Source organism: Rattus norvegicus, chromosome 17 (assembly GCF_021556685.1).
Source record: "Rattus norvegicus strain SHRSP/BbbUtx chromosome 17, alternate assembly SHRSP_T2T, whole genome shotgun sequence".
Classification (NCBI taxonomy): domain Eukaryota; kingdom Metazoa; phylum Chordata; class Mammalia; order Rodentia; family Muridae; genus Rattus; species Rattus norvegicus.
The window spans coordinates 64094419-64107575 of NC_141550.1; the positions used below are offsets into that span (position 1 = coordinate 64094419).

At 36.9% G+C, this 13157-nt stretch overlaps 1 protein-coding gene across 1 annotated transcript in view; it reads right to left on the bottom strand.

Moving 5' to 3' along the window:
• Window positions 1–13157, bottom strand: part of LOC103690071 (interaptin-like) — a 280698-nt gene that overhangs the window by 143570 nt on the left and 123971 nt on the right. Inside the window, exons 40-43 of the mRNA XM_087591928.1 lie at window positions 9734–9807; window positions 9251–9344; window positions 3032–3099; window positions 2546–2639 (exon numbers count right to left, since the gene is read on the bottom strand). Of these exons, the coding sequence (XP_087448054.1) occupies window positions 2546–2639; window positions 3032–3099; window positions 9251–9344; window positions 9734–9807 (330 nt within the window). The remainder of the gene's footprint in view (window positions 1–2545; window positions 2640–3031; window positions 3100–9250; window positions 9345–9733; window positions 9808–13157) is intronic.

Genomic DNA, 13157 nt, shown 5'->3' on the forward strand with positions numbered 1-13157 from the left:
TGCCAAAAGCAATCTGCAGATTAAATGCAATCCCCATCAAACTCCAACTCGATTCTTCATAGAGATAGAAAGAGTAATTTGCAAATGCATATGGAATAACAAAAAACCAAGGATAACAAAAACTATACTCAACAATAAAAACTTCTGGGGGAATCACGATCTCCTACCGCATGCTGTATTACAGAGGAACAGTTACAAAATATGTATGGTATTTGTACAGAGACAGACTGGTAGATTAGTGGAACAGAATTGAAGACCCAGAAATGAACCAACATAGCTATGATCACCTGATCTTTAACAAAGGACCCAAAACCATGCATTGGAACAATGAAAATATTTTCAACAAAGGGTGCTGGTTCAACTGGTGTTCAGCATGTACAAGAATGCAAATCAACCCACTTTTATGACCATGTACAAAGCTTAAGTCCAGGTAAATAAAGATCCTCCACATCAAACAAGGTACCCTCAAACTAATAGAAGAAAAAGTGGGGAAGAGTCTTGAACACATGTGCACCAGGCAAAATTTGCTGAAAAAAAAAAAAAACAACGATGGCTCATACTCTAAGATCAAGAATCAATGAAAAGGCCCTCATAAAACTGCAAAGCTTTTGCAAAACAAAAGTCATTGTCATTAGGACAAAATGGAAAGCAACAGATTGGGAAAAGATGTTTACCAATGTTACATCTCATAGAGGGCTAATATCCAAAATATACAAAGATCTCCAGAAGTTGACAGCAGAGCACCCAATAACCATATTAAAAATGGAGTACAGACATAAACAAAACATTCTCAGCTGATGAATCAAAAAGCACCTAAAGAAATGTTCAACTCCTCCCTCATCAATCAACCCTGAGATTCCACCTCAGACTTGTCAGAATGGCTAAGTTCAAAAACTGCAGTGACAGCAGATGCCGGTGAGGATGTGGAGAAAAAGGAACATGCTTCCAATGTTGGTGAGATGGCAAACTGCTTCAACCACTCTGGAAATCAATCGGGAGGTTCCTCAGAATATTAGATAGTCCACTACCTGAGATCCAGCTATATATCTCTCTTGGGCATCTACACAAAAGATGCTCTAACATACAACATAGACACATGCTCCACTGTGTTCATACCAGCCTTATTTAAAATACCCAGAAGCTGGAAAGAACCCAGATGCCTTTCAACAGAGGAATGGTTTCAAAATTGTGGTACATGAACACAGTGTAATACTAGTCAGCTATGAAAAAACAATGACTTCATGAAATTCATAGGCAAAGGGATGGAACTAGAAAATATCATCCTGAGTGAGTTTACATAATCACAGAAATACACATTTGTCTTGCACTCATTGATAAGTGGATATTAGCCGAAAAGCTCAAATTACCCAAATGCAATACAAAGGCCACAGGAAGTTCAAGAAGAAGGATGACCAAAATGCAGATGCTCCCACGCCTACTTAAAAGGCAGGAAATAATCCATAGGAAGGGAAATGCAAGCAAAGTTTAGAGCAGTGACTCAAAGAAGGCCCTTCAAAACCTGCCCTACATGTGGCCCAATTATGTACAGTGACCAAAACTACATAAGAATGATGAAGCAAGAAAATGCATGCTGAAAGGGACTGAATATAGGTCTCTCCTGAGACACACATCCAGAGCATGTCCAATGCAGGAGTCATTGCTAGCAGCAAACCACTGAACTGAGAATATGGCACACTTGGTGGAGTCTGAGGACGTATTGAAAGAGCTGAAGAAGCTTGCAACGACATAACAACAACAATGTCAACCAACCAGAGGTTCCAGTGACTAAACCACTACACAAAGACTATACATGGACTGACCCAGGGCTCCAACTGCATATGTAGCATAGAATATACTTATTGGGGCACCAGGGAAGGGGAATCCCTTGGTCCTGCCAAAGTTGGTCCCCCAGTGCAGCGGAGTATGGAGGGGGGAAAATAAGGGAGGTCTATAGTGTTCATTACCCGGTGGTGTGAGGGAGTGGAGGGAATGGTAGTTCAAGGACAAGAAACTGGGAAGTCAAATAAGGTCTGAAATGTAAGTAAATGAGTATATCTAATAAAGCAAAAAAAAAATTAAAAAATTATCCCAGTGGGTGAGTTTCACAAATAGATAACATCAGTTTTAAGGTTATTAGACGTTCAAGAAAATATGTATACGTAAGTATATTTCAGACAGACAAGATAGCTTCATGGGTATAGGTGGTTAACACCAAGCCTCCCTGTTGATCAGAGTTCATTCCCAGGAACACACACAGTGTGAGGAAAGAACCAAGTTCCACAGGTTGTTGTCTCTCTTCCATACTCACTAGGGCAGTCATGTGACAATACACACAAATGATTAGCTGAATCTAATTTGTACAATGTATCATTTCGAAATTGTGAAATTTATTCATTGTTTCATTTGTGTTCACTGCAGTTTTGCACATAAGTGTGCAGAGTAAATATGCCTGCTGTTGCTTTTGAGATATTTCTCATGGTGCCTGAAATATTACTATACAGACCTACTTGAAAAAAAAATGGTAATCTGAATACAACTCACTTACCCAAGTTTTACCATCCAAGGTCATCTGAGGCTGTTCTAATTCTTCTATTTGACATTCTGTGGGACCTTTTAGCTGCACAAAATCACGTTTCGAACTGAAAACCATATTGTTAAATAATTAGGCGCACAGATAAATTAAACACAACGGAGAATTCCTGAAATATTTAGATACTTTTCTAAAATTATTCAAGTGAATGGTTTGTTAACCATCATATTTATGAATGTGCAATGTTGTCCACACAGCAAGTTTTAAGATAAGTTTAAAAGTATGCATTTCTACTTCTGTGCATGTGATCCTTGAACACATAAAGAACGCATACTGCTAAACCCCAACCCAGCATGCAGGTCCATAATTCAAACAACTTCAGGCAGGAACTTCTCCATGGCACCAGAACGAACTCTTATCAGAAATGCTACGACTTCATCTTGTACTGCTTATTTCCTTTATGGGCTCTCAATTTCCTTGCCATATTGCTTTCCACTGTACCTCTCTAGCTTCTCCGGCATGTCCTCTTCTCCACTTGCAGCATCTTTTCGTGACTGGGAGCTAAACGTCTGGGCATAAATGGAAGATGAATATGTTAGTCATAGTCTAAAACATGCTGTGTAATACTGCAGTTCTGTGGTCCTGTACTATGCTCGATTCTCTTAGGAAATATGAAAGTTTCTTCCCTTCCATGTATTTACTGTGACTCTGTGGAAACTGTAGTCAACAGCTGTTACAATAGGACTCTCATAGCCATAAAACCTAAAATGAGGATAGCTGGCAATTCTCATATCAAAATAAATTGTGCTTTTTAACAATTAAATTTTATCTATTACTGAAATTGCAATAATGGGCCAAATGGGAAGAAATGGTAAACTACATAAGGTAATAATTTATACAATTATATCTCAGGAAACACTTCACTGAATATGAAGAGAATATTACTTGTATTAGTATATGTTACATATTAGGATGTCTCCAAGAATAAATTACTACTGTGTTCTTTAGTAAATTATGACACTTAAGCATGTTTTAGTAAACAGTATTTGAAGATAAATAACATCAAGATAGGTAAGTAATTTGTCTCATCACATGTGTATCTACATGTGGAGAATATCTTCTCTTATATGCAAAACACCAAGATAAAATAAGTGCTACATTGTTTTGGGGAGAGGAGGGCTCTTTGATTTTGTTTCTTTATCTGTTTGTTTCCTTGTTTGTTTTTTGGTTTGTTTGAGACAAGATTTTTTGGTGAAACCCTGGCTGACTGGAACTATTCCTATAGACGAAGCATGCCACAAATTCAGGGATTCCTCAGTCTTCAATGCCTATGTAATGAGTCAAAAGTGCTGTGTCAACACATCTGTTCAAAAGTTAAGCTGCTTTACAGAGAAAAGCATTGATAAACAACACGAAAAGTCACAAGATTAAGAGAAATATCCAGATGTAGAACCACTGATGCACAATTTCTCAAAAATAAGGCAAAATTAGTAAATGTTGCATTAAACTGTGTTTTTGTGCTCCTCCACGTGTAGCAGAGAGGAGTAAGTTTACTTCACATGTTGTTATTCATGTACCTTTTTAGAAAACATGCTTTTTCCAATCTATGGCTTTTCCTTGTTATTGAATACTGTACTTACAGGATTGTTTTTAACGTTCAGAGTATAAAGATTCTGATGATCTGACTAATCCATGAGACTTTACTGGCTCACACAATGAGGGGTAGCTGATAATCTAGGAAGTCAGGACTGCTCCCTCAAGCTCAGAGAACAATCAGGAAAACTGGGGTTAAGGACTTTTTGCTGCATGCAGGAAACACACCTCAGTGACAAAGACAGACACTACCTCAAAATAAATGGATGGAAAACAACTTTCAAAGCAAATGGCCTGAAGAAACAAGCTGGAGTAGCCATTCTAACATCAAACAAAATTGACTTTCAACCAAAACTCGCTAAAAAAGATCAAGAAGGACACTTCATATTCATCAAAGGAAAAATCCACCAAGATGAACTCTCAATCCTAAATATCAATGCTCCAAATGTAAGAGCATTTACATTCATCAAAGAAACCTTACTAAAGCTCAAAGCACACATTGCACATCACATGAAAATAGTAGGAGATTTTAACACCCACTCTCATCACTAGACAGATCATGGAAACAGAAATTATACAGAGACATAGAGAAACTAACAGGAATCATAAACCAAATGCATTTAACAGATACTTATAGAACATTCCATCCTAAAACAAAAGGATAGACCTTCTTCTAAGCACATAATGGAACCCACTCCAAAATTAACCATATAATTGGCCGCAAAACAGGCCACAACAAATACAGGAAGATAGAAATGATCCCATGCATCCTAAAAGAACAGCATGCACTAAGTCTGGTCTTCACAACAACAATAATGACAGAAAGCACACATATACATGGAAGTTTAACAATGCTCTCCTCAATGACAACTTGGTCAAGGAAAACATAAAGAAAGATATTGATGACTTCTTAGAACTTAATGAATATGAAGATACTACATTCCCAAACTTATGGAACACAATGAAAGCGGCACTAAGATTAAACCTCATACCTCTGAGAGCCTGCAAAAAGAAACAGGAGAGAGCAGATGTAAGAATGTTGACAGGACACCTAAAACACTAGAACTAAAAGAAATAAGTAAACCCAAGAAGAGTAGAAGGAAACAAATAAAAAAAAAACTCAGGGCTGAAATCAACCAAGTAGAAATGAAAAAGACTATATAAGGAATCAACAAAACCAGCACCTGGTTCTTGAGAAAATCAACAAATAGGTAAAGTCTTAGTCAGACTAAACAGAGCTCACAGAGATTATATCGAAATTAACAAAATCAGAAATGAAAAGGGAGACATAACAACTAAATCAGAAGAAATTTAAAAAATCATCAAATCCTACTACAAATCCCTATATACAACAAAAGAGGAAAATCTGGAGAAAATGGAAAATTTCCTACACAGATACCAAGTACCAAAGATATATCAGGAAGAAATATACCATATAAATAACCCCATAACTCCTAAAGAAATAGAAGCAGTCATTAAAAGTCTCCCAAACAAAGAGAGCACAGGTCCAGATGGGATCAGTGCAGAATTTCCTCACAACTTCATAGAAGACCTCATACCAATACTGTCCAAACTATTCCACAAAATAGGAACAAATGGAGCACTAACAAATTCCTTCTTTGAAGCCACAAGTACTCTTCTGCCAAATCCACACAATGACACAAAGAGAAACAGAACTTCAGAACAATTTCCCTTAGGAATACTGACAAAAAATACCCAACAAAATTTGTGGAAACCGAAAAAAAGAACACATCAAAACAATCATTCATCATGATAAAGTAGGCTTCACCCCAGGGAAGCTGGGATGGTTTAATATACTAAAATCCATCAATGTAATCCACTATATAAACAAACTCAAAGATAAGAACCTCATGGTCATTTCATTAGATGCGGGGAAAGCATTTGACGAAATTCAAAACCTCGTCATGATAAAAGTCCTGGAAAGCTCAGGAATACAAGATCCATCTTTAAACATAGTAAAAGCAATACACAGCAAACCAGTAGATAACATTAAACTAAATGGAGAGAAACTAGAAGCAATCCCATTAAATTAGGGACTAGAAAAAGACTTCCCACTCATTACTTCTTCAATATAGTACTCAAAGTCCTAGTCAGCGCACTGAGACAGCCAAAGGACGTGAAAGGGATATAAATAAGAAAGGAAGAAAACAAAATATCACTATTTGCAGACAATGTGATGGTGTACTGCAGCAACCCCAAAAGTCCCACCAGAAAACTACTTAACCCAATAAACAACTTCAGCATTATCAAGTGTCGGGATTTAAAATTAACTTAAACAAGTCAGTAGCCTACCTCTACTCAAAGAATAAACAGGCTGAGAAAGAAATTTAGGAAATGACACCCTTCAAAATAGGCCAAAATAGTATAAAATAGATTGGTGTGACTTTAAACAGGCAAGTGAAAGATCTGTATGACAAGAACTTCAAGTCTCTGAAGAGAGAAATTGAGGAAGATCTTAGAAGGTGGAAAGATCTTCCATGCGCATGAATAGGCAGGATTAATATAGTAAAGGTGGCCATTTTGCCAAAAGCAATCGACAGAATAAATGCAATCCCCATCAAAACTCCATCTCGATTCTTCTTAGAGATAGAAAGAGCAATTTGCAAATGCATGTGGAATAACAAAAAACCCAGGAGGGCAAAAACTATACTCAACAATAAAAGAACTTCTGGGGGAATCTCGATACCCTAACTCATGCTGTATTACAGAGGGACAGTTATAAAATGTGTATGGTATTGGTACAGAGAGAGGCAGGTAGATCAGTGGAACAGAATTGAAGACCCAGAAATGAATCCACATAGCTATGATCACCTGATCTTTGACAAAGGACCTAAAACCATGCATTGGACAAATGATAACATTTTCAACAAAGGGTGCTGGTTCAACTGGTTGTCAGAATGTAGAAGAATGCAAAACAATCAATTTTTATGACCATGTACAAAGCTTAAGTCCAGGTAGATAATGGTCCTCCATATCAAACCAGATACCCTCAAACTAATAGAAGAAAAAGTGGGGAAGAGTCTTGAACACATGGCAACTGGGCAAAATTTCCTGAAAAAACAACAGTGGCTCATGCTCTAAGATCAAGAATCAAAAAAAGGGACGTCATAAAACTGAAAAGCTTTTGCAAAACAAAAGACACTGTCATTAGGACAAAATAACAAACAACAGATTGGGGAAAGGTCTTTACCAATCTTATATCTGATGGAGGGCTAATATCCAAACTATACAATGTACTCCTAAAGTTGACTTCAGAGCGCCAAATAACCATATTAAAAATGGAGTACAGAGATAAACAAAACATACTCAGCTGAGGAATATCAAATGGCCAAAAAGCACCTAAAGAAATGTTCAACTTCCTTCCTCATCAGGGAAATGCAAATCGAATCAACCCTGAGATTCCACCTCAGACATGTCAGAATGGCTAAGTTCAAAAACTCCATTGACAGCAGATGCTGGCAAGGAGGTGGGGAAAGAGGAACACTCCTCCGATGTTGGTGAGACGGCAAACTGCTTCAACCACTCTGGAAAATGAGTCTGGGGGTTCCTCAGAAAATTGGATATTCCACTACCTGAGGATCCAGCTATATATCTCTCTTGGGCATCTACACAAAAGGTGCTCTAACGTACAACAAAGATACATGCTCCACTGTGTTCATATCAGCCTTATTTATAATAGCCAGAAGCTGGAAAGAACCCAGATGCCTTTCAACAGAGGAATAGTTTCAAAAAGTGTGGTACATCTACACAATGGAGTACTACTCAGCTATAAAAAACAATGACTTCATGAAATTCATGGACAAATGGATGGAACTAGAAAATATCATCCTGAGTGAGTTTACACAATCACAGAGAAACACACTTCTTGCACTTCTTGCACTCATTGATAAGTGGATATTAGCAAAAAGCTCGAATTACCCAAGATGCAATCCACAGGTCACAGGAAGCTCAAGAATAAGGATGACCAAAATGCAGATGCTCCAAATCCTTCTTAAAAGGGGGGATATAATCCATAGGAAGCGATATGCAAGCAAAGTTTAGAGCAGTGACTCAAAGAATGGCCCTTCAAAACCTGCCCTACATGTGGCCCAATTATATACAGTAACCAAAACTGCATAAGATTGATGAAGCTAGAAAATGCATGCTGAAAGGGGCTGAATATAGGTCTCCTGGGGAGACACATCCAGAGCATGTCCAATGCAGAAGTCAATGCTAGCAGCAAACCACTGAACTGAGAATATGGATCCCTTGGAGGAGTCAGAGGAAGTATTGAGAGAGTTGACGAAACTTGTACCACATAAAAACAACAATGCCAACCAACCAGAGGTTCCAGTGACTAAACCACTACACAAAGAATATACATGGAATGGCCCAGGGCTCCAACTGCATATTTAGCAAAGGATATAATTATGGGGCACCAGCGAGGAGAAAACTCTTAGTACTGCCAAGGTTGAACTCACAGTGCAGCGGAGTATGGAGTGGGGGCAATAAGAATGATTCTATAGTGTTCACTACCCAGTGGGGGAAAGGGAAGTGAGGGAATGGATGCTTAAGGACAGGTAACTGGGAAGCAGAAAAAGATCTTAAATGAAAGTAAAGGAGTATATCTAATAAAACATAAAAACAAAAAAACTAATTAAAAAGTTATCCCTATGGGTGAGTTTCAAAAATAGATAACATCAGTGTTAAGGTTATTAGATGATCAACAAAATATATAACGTAAGTATATTTCAGACACACAAGAGAGCTTCATGGGTATAGGTGGTTGACAACAAGCCTCCCTGTTGATCAGAGTTCATTCCCAGAAACACACACAGTGTGAAGAAGAACCAAGTTGCACAGGTTGTTGTTTCTCTTCCATGCTCACTAGGGCAGTCACATGACAATACACACAAATGATTAGCTAAATCTAATTTGTAAAATGTATCATTTCAAAATTGTGAAATTTATTCATTATTTCATTTGTGTTCACTGCAGTTTTGCAGGTATGTTTGCAGAGTGAATATGCCTGCTGTTGCTCTTGAGATATTTCTCATGGTGCCTGAAATATTACTATGTAACCCTACTTGAAAAAGAAAAACGGTATTCTGAATACACCTCACTTACCCAACTTGTACCATCCAAGCTCATCTGAGGCTGTTCTAATTCTTCTGATTTACATTCTGTGGTAATTTTTAGCTGCACAAAGTCACGTTTCCAACTGAAAACCATATTGTAAAATAATTAGGTTCACAGATACATTAAACACAACAGAGAGCTCCTGAAATATTTAGATTCTTTTCTAAAATTATTCAAGTGAATGTCTTGGTAACCATGTTTTCTGGCTGTGCAATGTTGTCAACACAGCAAGTTTTGAGATAAGGTTAAAAGTATGCATTTCTACTTCTGTGCATGTGATCCTTGAACACATAAAGCATGCATACTGCTGAACCGCAACCCAGCATGCAGGTCCATAATTCAAACAACTTCAGGCAGGACTTATCAATGTCACCAGAACGGACTCTTATCAGAAATGCTATGACTTCATCTTGTATTGCTTATTTCTTTTATGGGTATTCAATTTCCTTGCCAAATTGCTTTCCATTGTACCTCTCTAGCTGCTCCAGTATCTCCTCTTCTCTACTTGAAGCATCTTTTCGTGACTGGGAGCTAAACGTCTGGGCCTAAATGGAAGATAAATGTGTTAGTCATAGTCCAAAAAATGCTGTGCAATCCTGCACTTCTGCAGTCCTGCACTATGCTCAATTCTCTCAAGAAATATGAAAGTTTCTGCCCTTCCATGTATTTACTGTGACTCTGTGGAAACTGTAGTCAACAGCTGTTACAATAGGACTCTAATAACCATAAAGCCTAAAGTGAGGATGGCTGGTAATTCCAATATCAAAATAAATTGTGCTATTTAACAATTAAATTTTACCTGTTACTGAAATTGCAATAATGGGCCAAATGGGGAGAAATGGTAAACTACACAAGGTAATAATTTGTACAATTATATCTCAGGAAATCACGAGATATGAAGTGAATATCACTTATATTAGTATATGTTACATATTAGGATGTCTCCAAGAATAAATTACTACTGTGTTCTTTAGTAAATTATGACCCTGAAGCATGTTTTACTAAATGCTATTTGAAGATAAATAGCATCAAGATAGGTAAGTAATTTGTCTCATGACATGTGTATCTACATGTGGAGAATATCTTCTCTTACATGCAAAAAACCAAGGTAAAATAAGTGCTACATTGTTTTGGGGAGAGGAGGGCTATTTGTTTTTCTTTGTTTATCTGTTTGATTGTTTGTTTGTTTGTTTGTTTGTTTGTTTTTTGGTTTGTTTGAGGCAAGATATTTTGGTGAATCCCTGGCTGACTGGAACTAATTCTGTAGATGAAGCATGCCACAAATTTAGAGATCTGCCTCACTGCCTGTGTAATGAGTCAAAAGTGCTGTGTCAGCAAATCTGCTCAAAAGCTAAGCTGTTTTACAAAGAAAAGCATTGAGAAATAACACGATAAGTCATAATATTGAGAGAAATATCCAGATGTAGAACCATTGATGCCCAATTTCTGAAAAATAAGGCAAAATTGTAAATGCTACATTAAACTGTGTTTTTGTGCTCCTCCACGTGTAGAGGATAGGATTAAGTTTACTTCACATGTTGTTATTCATGTACCTTTTTAGAAAAAAATGCTTATTTCCATCTGTGGCTTTTCCTTGTTATTGAATACTGTACTCATAGGATTTTTCTTAACGTTCAGAGTATAAATAGTCTGATGATCTGACTAATCCATGAGACTTTACTGGTTCACATCATCAGGGGTATTTGTTAATCTACAAATTCAGGACTGCTCCCTCAAACTCAGAGAACAATCAGGAAAACTGGGGTTAAGGATGTTTTGCTGCATGCAGGAAACACACCGCAGTGACAAAGACAGACACTACCTCAGAATAAATGGATGGAAAACAACTTTCCAAGCAAATGGCCTGAAAAACACGCTGGAGTAACCATCCTAACATCAAACAAAATTGACTTTCAACCAAAACTCATTAAAAAAAATCAAGAAGGACACTTCATATTCATCAAAGGAAAAATCCACCAAGATAAACTCTCAATCCTAAATATCAATGCTCCAAATGCAAGAGAATTTACATTCATCAAAGAAACCTTACTAAAGTTCAAAGCAGACACTGCACATCACATAAAATTAATAGGAGATTTTAACACCCACTCTCATCACAAGACAGATCACAGAAACACAAATTATACAGAGACATAGAGAAACTAACAGAAGGTATAAACCAAATGCATTTAACAGATATTAATAGAACATTACATCCTAAAACAAAAGGATAGACCTTCTTCTCAGCACCTAATGGAACCTACGCTAAAATTGACCATATCATTGGCCAAAAAACAGACCTCAACAGATACAGGAAGATAGAAATGATCCCATGCACCCTAAAAGAACAGCATGCACTAAGTCTGGTCTTAATAACAACAATAAGTTCAGAAAGCCCACATATACATGGAAGTTTAACAATGCTCTCCTCAATGACAACTTGGTCAAGGAAAACATAAAGAAAGATATTAATAACTTCTTAGAACTTAATGAATATGAAGACACAACATTCCCAAACTTATGGAACACAATGAAAGAGGTACTAGCAGTGACTAAAACTCACACCTCTGAGAGCCTGAAAAAAGAAACAGGAGAAAGCAGATGTCAGAACCTAGACAGCACACCTAAAATCTCTAGAACTAAAAGAAATAAATAAACCCAAGAGGAGTAGAAGGAAGGAAATATTAAAACTCAGGGCTGAAATTAACCAAGTAGAAATGAAAAAGACTATATAAGGAATCAACAAAACCAGGATCTGGTTCTTTGAGAAAATCAACAAATAGATAAAGCCTTAGCCAGACTAAACTGAGGTCACAGAGAGTGTATCAAAATTAACAAAATCAGAAATGAAAAGGGAAACATAACAGAATCTTAAGAAATTAAAAAAAATAATCAGTTCCTACTGCAAAACTTTGTATTCAACAAAACGTGAAAATCTGGAGGAAATGGAGAATTTCCTACACAGATACCAGGTACCAAAGATAAATCAGGATGAAATAAACCATCTAAATAACCACATAACTCCTGAAGAAATAGAATCAGTTATTAAAAGTCTACCAAACAAAAAGAGCCCAGGTCCAGATGGGATCAGTGCAGAATTCTCTCAGACCTTCATAGAAGACCTCATACCAATACTGTCCAAACTTTTCCATAAAATAGAAACAGATGGAGCACTACCAAATTCCTTCTTTGAAGCCACAAGTACTCTTATGCCAAAATCACACAATGACACAACAAAGAAAGAGAACATGAGACCTATTTCCCTTAGGAATATTGACACAAAAATATTCAACAAAATTTTAGGAAACTGAAAACAAGAAATCATCAAAACAATCATTCATCATGATCAAGTAGGCTTCATCCCGGGGATGCAGGGATGGTTTACATACAAAAATTCATCAATGAATCCACTATATAAACAAGGTCAAATATAAGAACAACATGGTCATTTCATTAGATGCAGAGAAAGCATTTGACAAATTTCAAAATCTCTTCATGATAAAAGTCCTGGAAAGATCAGGAATACAAGGTCCACATCTAAACATAGTAAAAGCAATACACACCAAACCAGTAGATGACATCAAACTAAATGGAGAGAAACTAGAAGCAATCACACTAAAATTAGAGTTTAGAAAAAGACTTCCCAATCACTACTTCTTCAATATAATACGCAGAGTCCTTCTCAGACCAATCAGACAACCACAGGAGGTCAAAGGGATACAAATTGGAAAGGAAGAAAACAAATATCACTATTTGCAGATGATATGATGGTGTACTTTAGAAACCCCAAAAGTTCCACCACAGAACTACTTACACCAATAAACAACTTCAGCATTATCAAGTGTCAGGATTTAAAATGAACTTAAACAAACTGGTAGCCTACCTCTACTCAAAG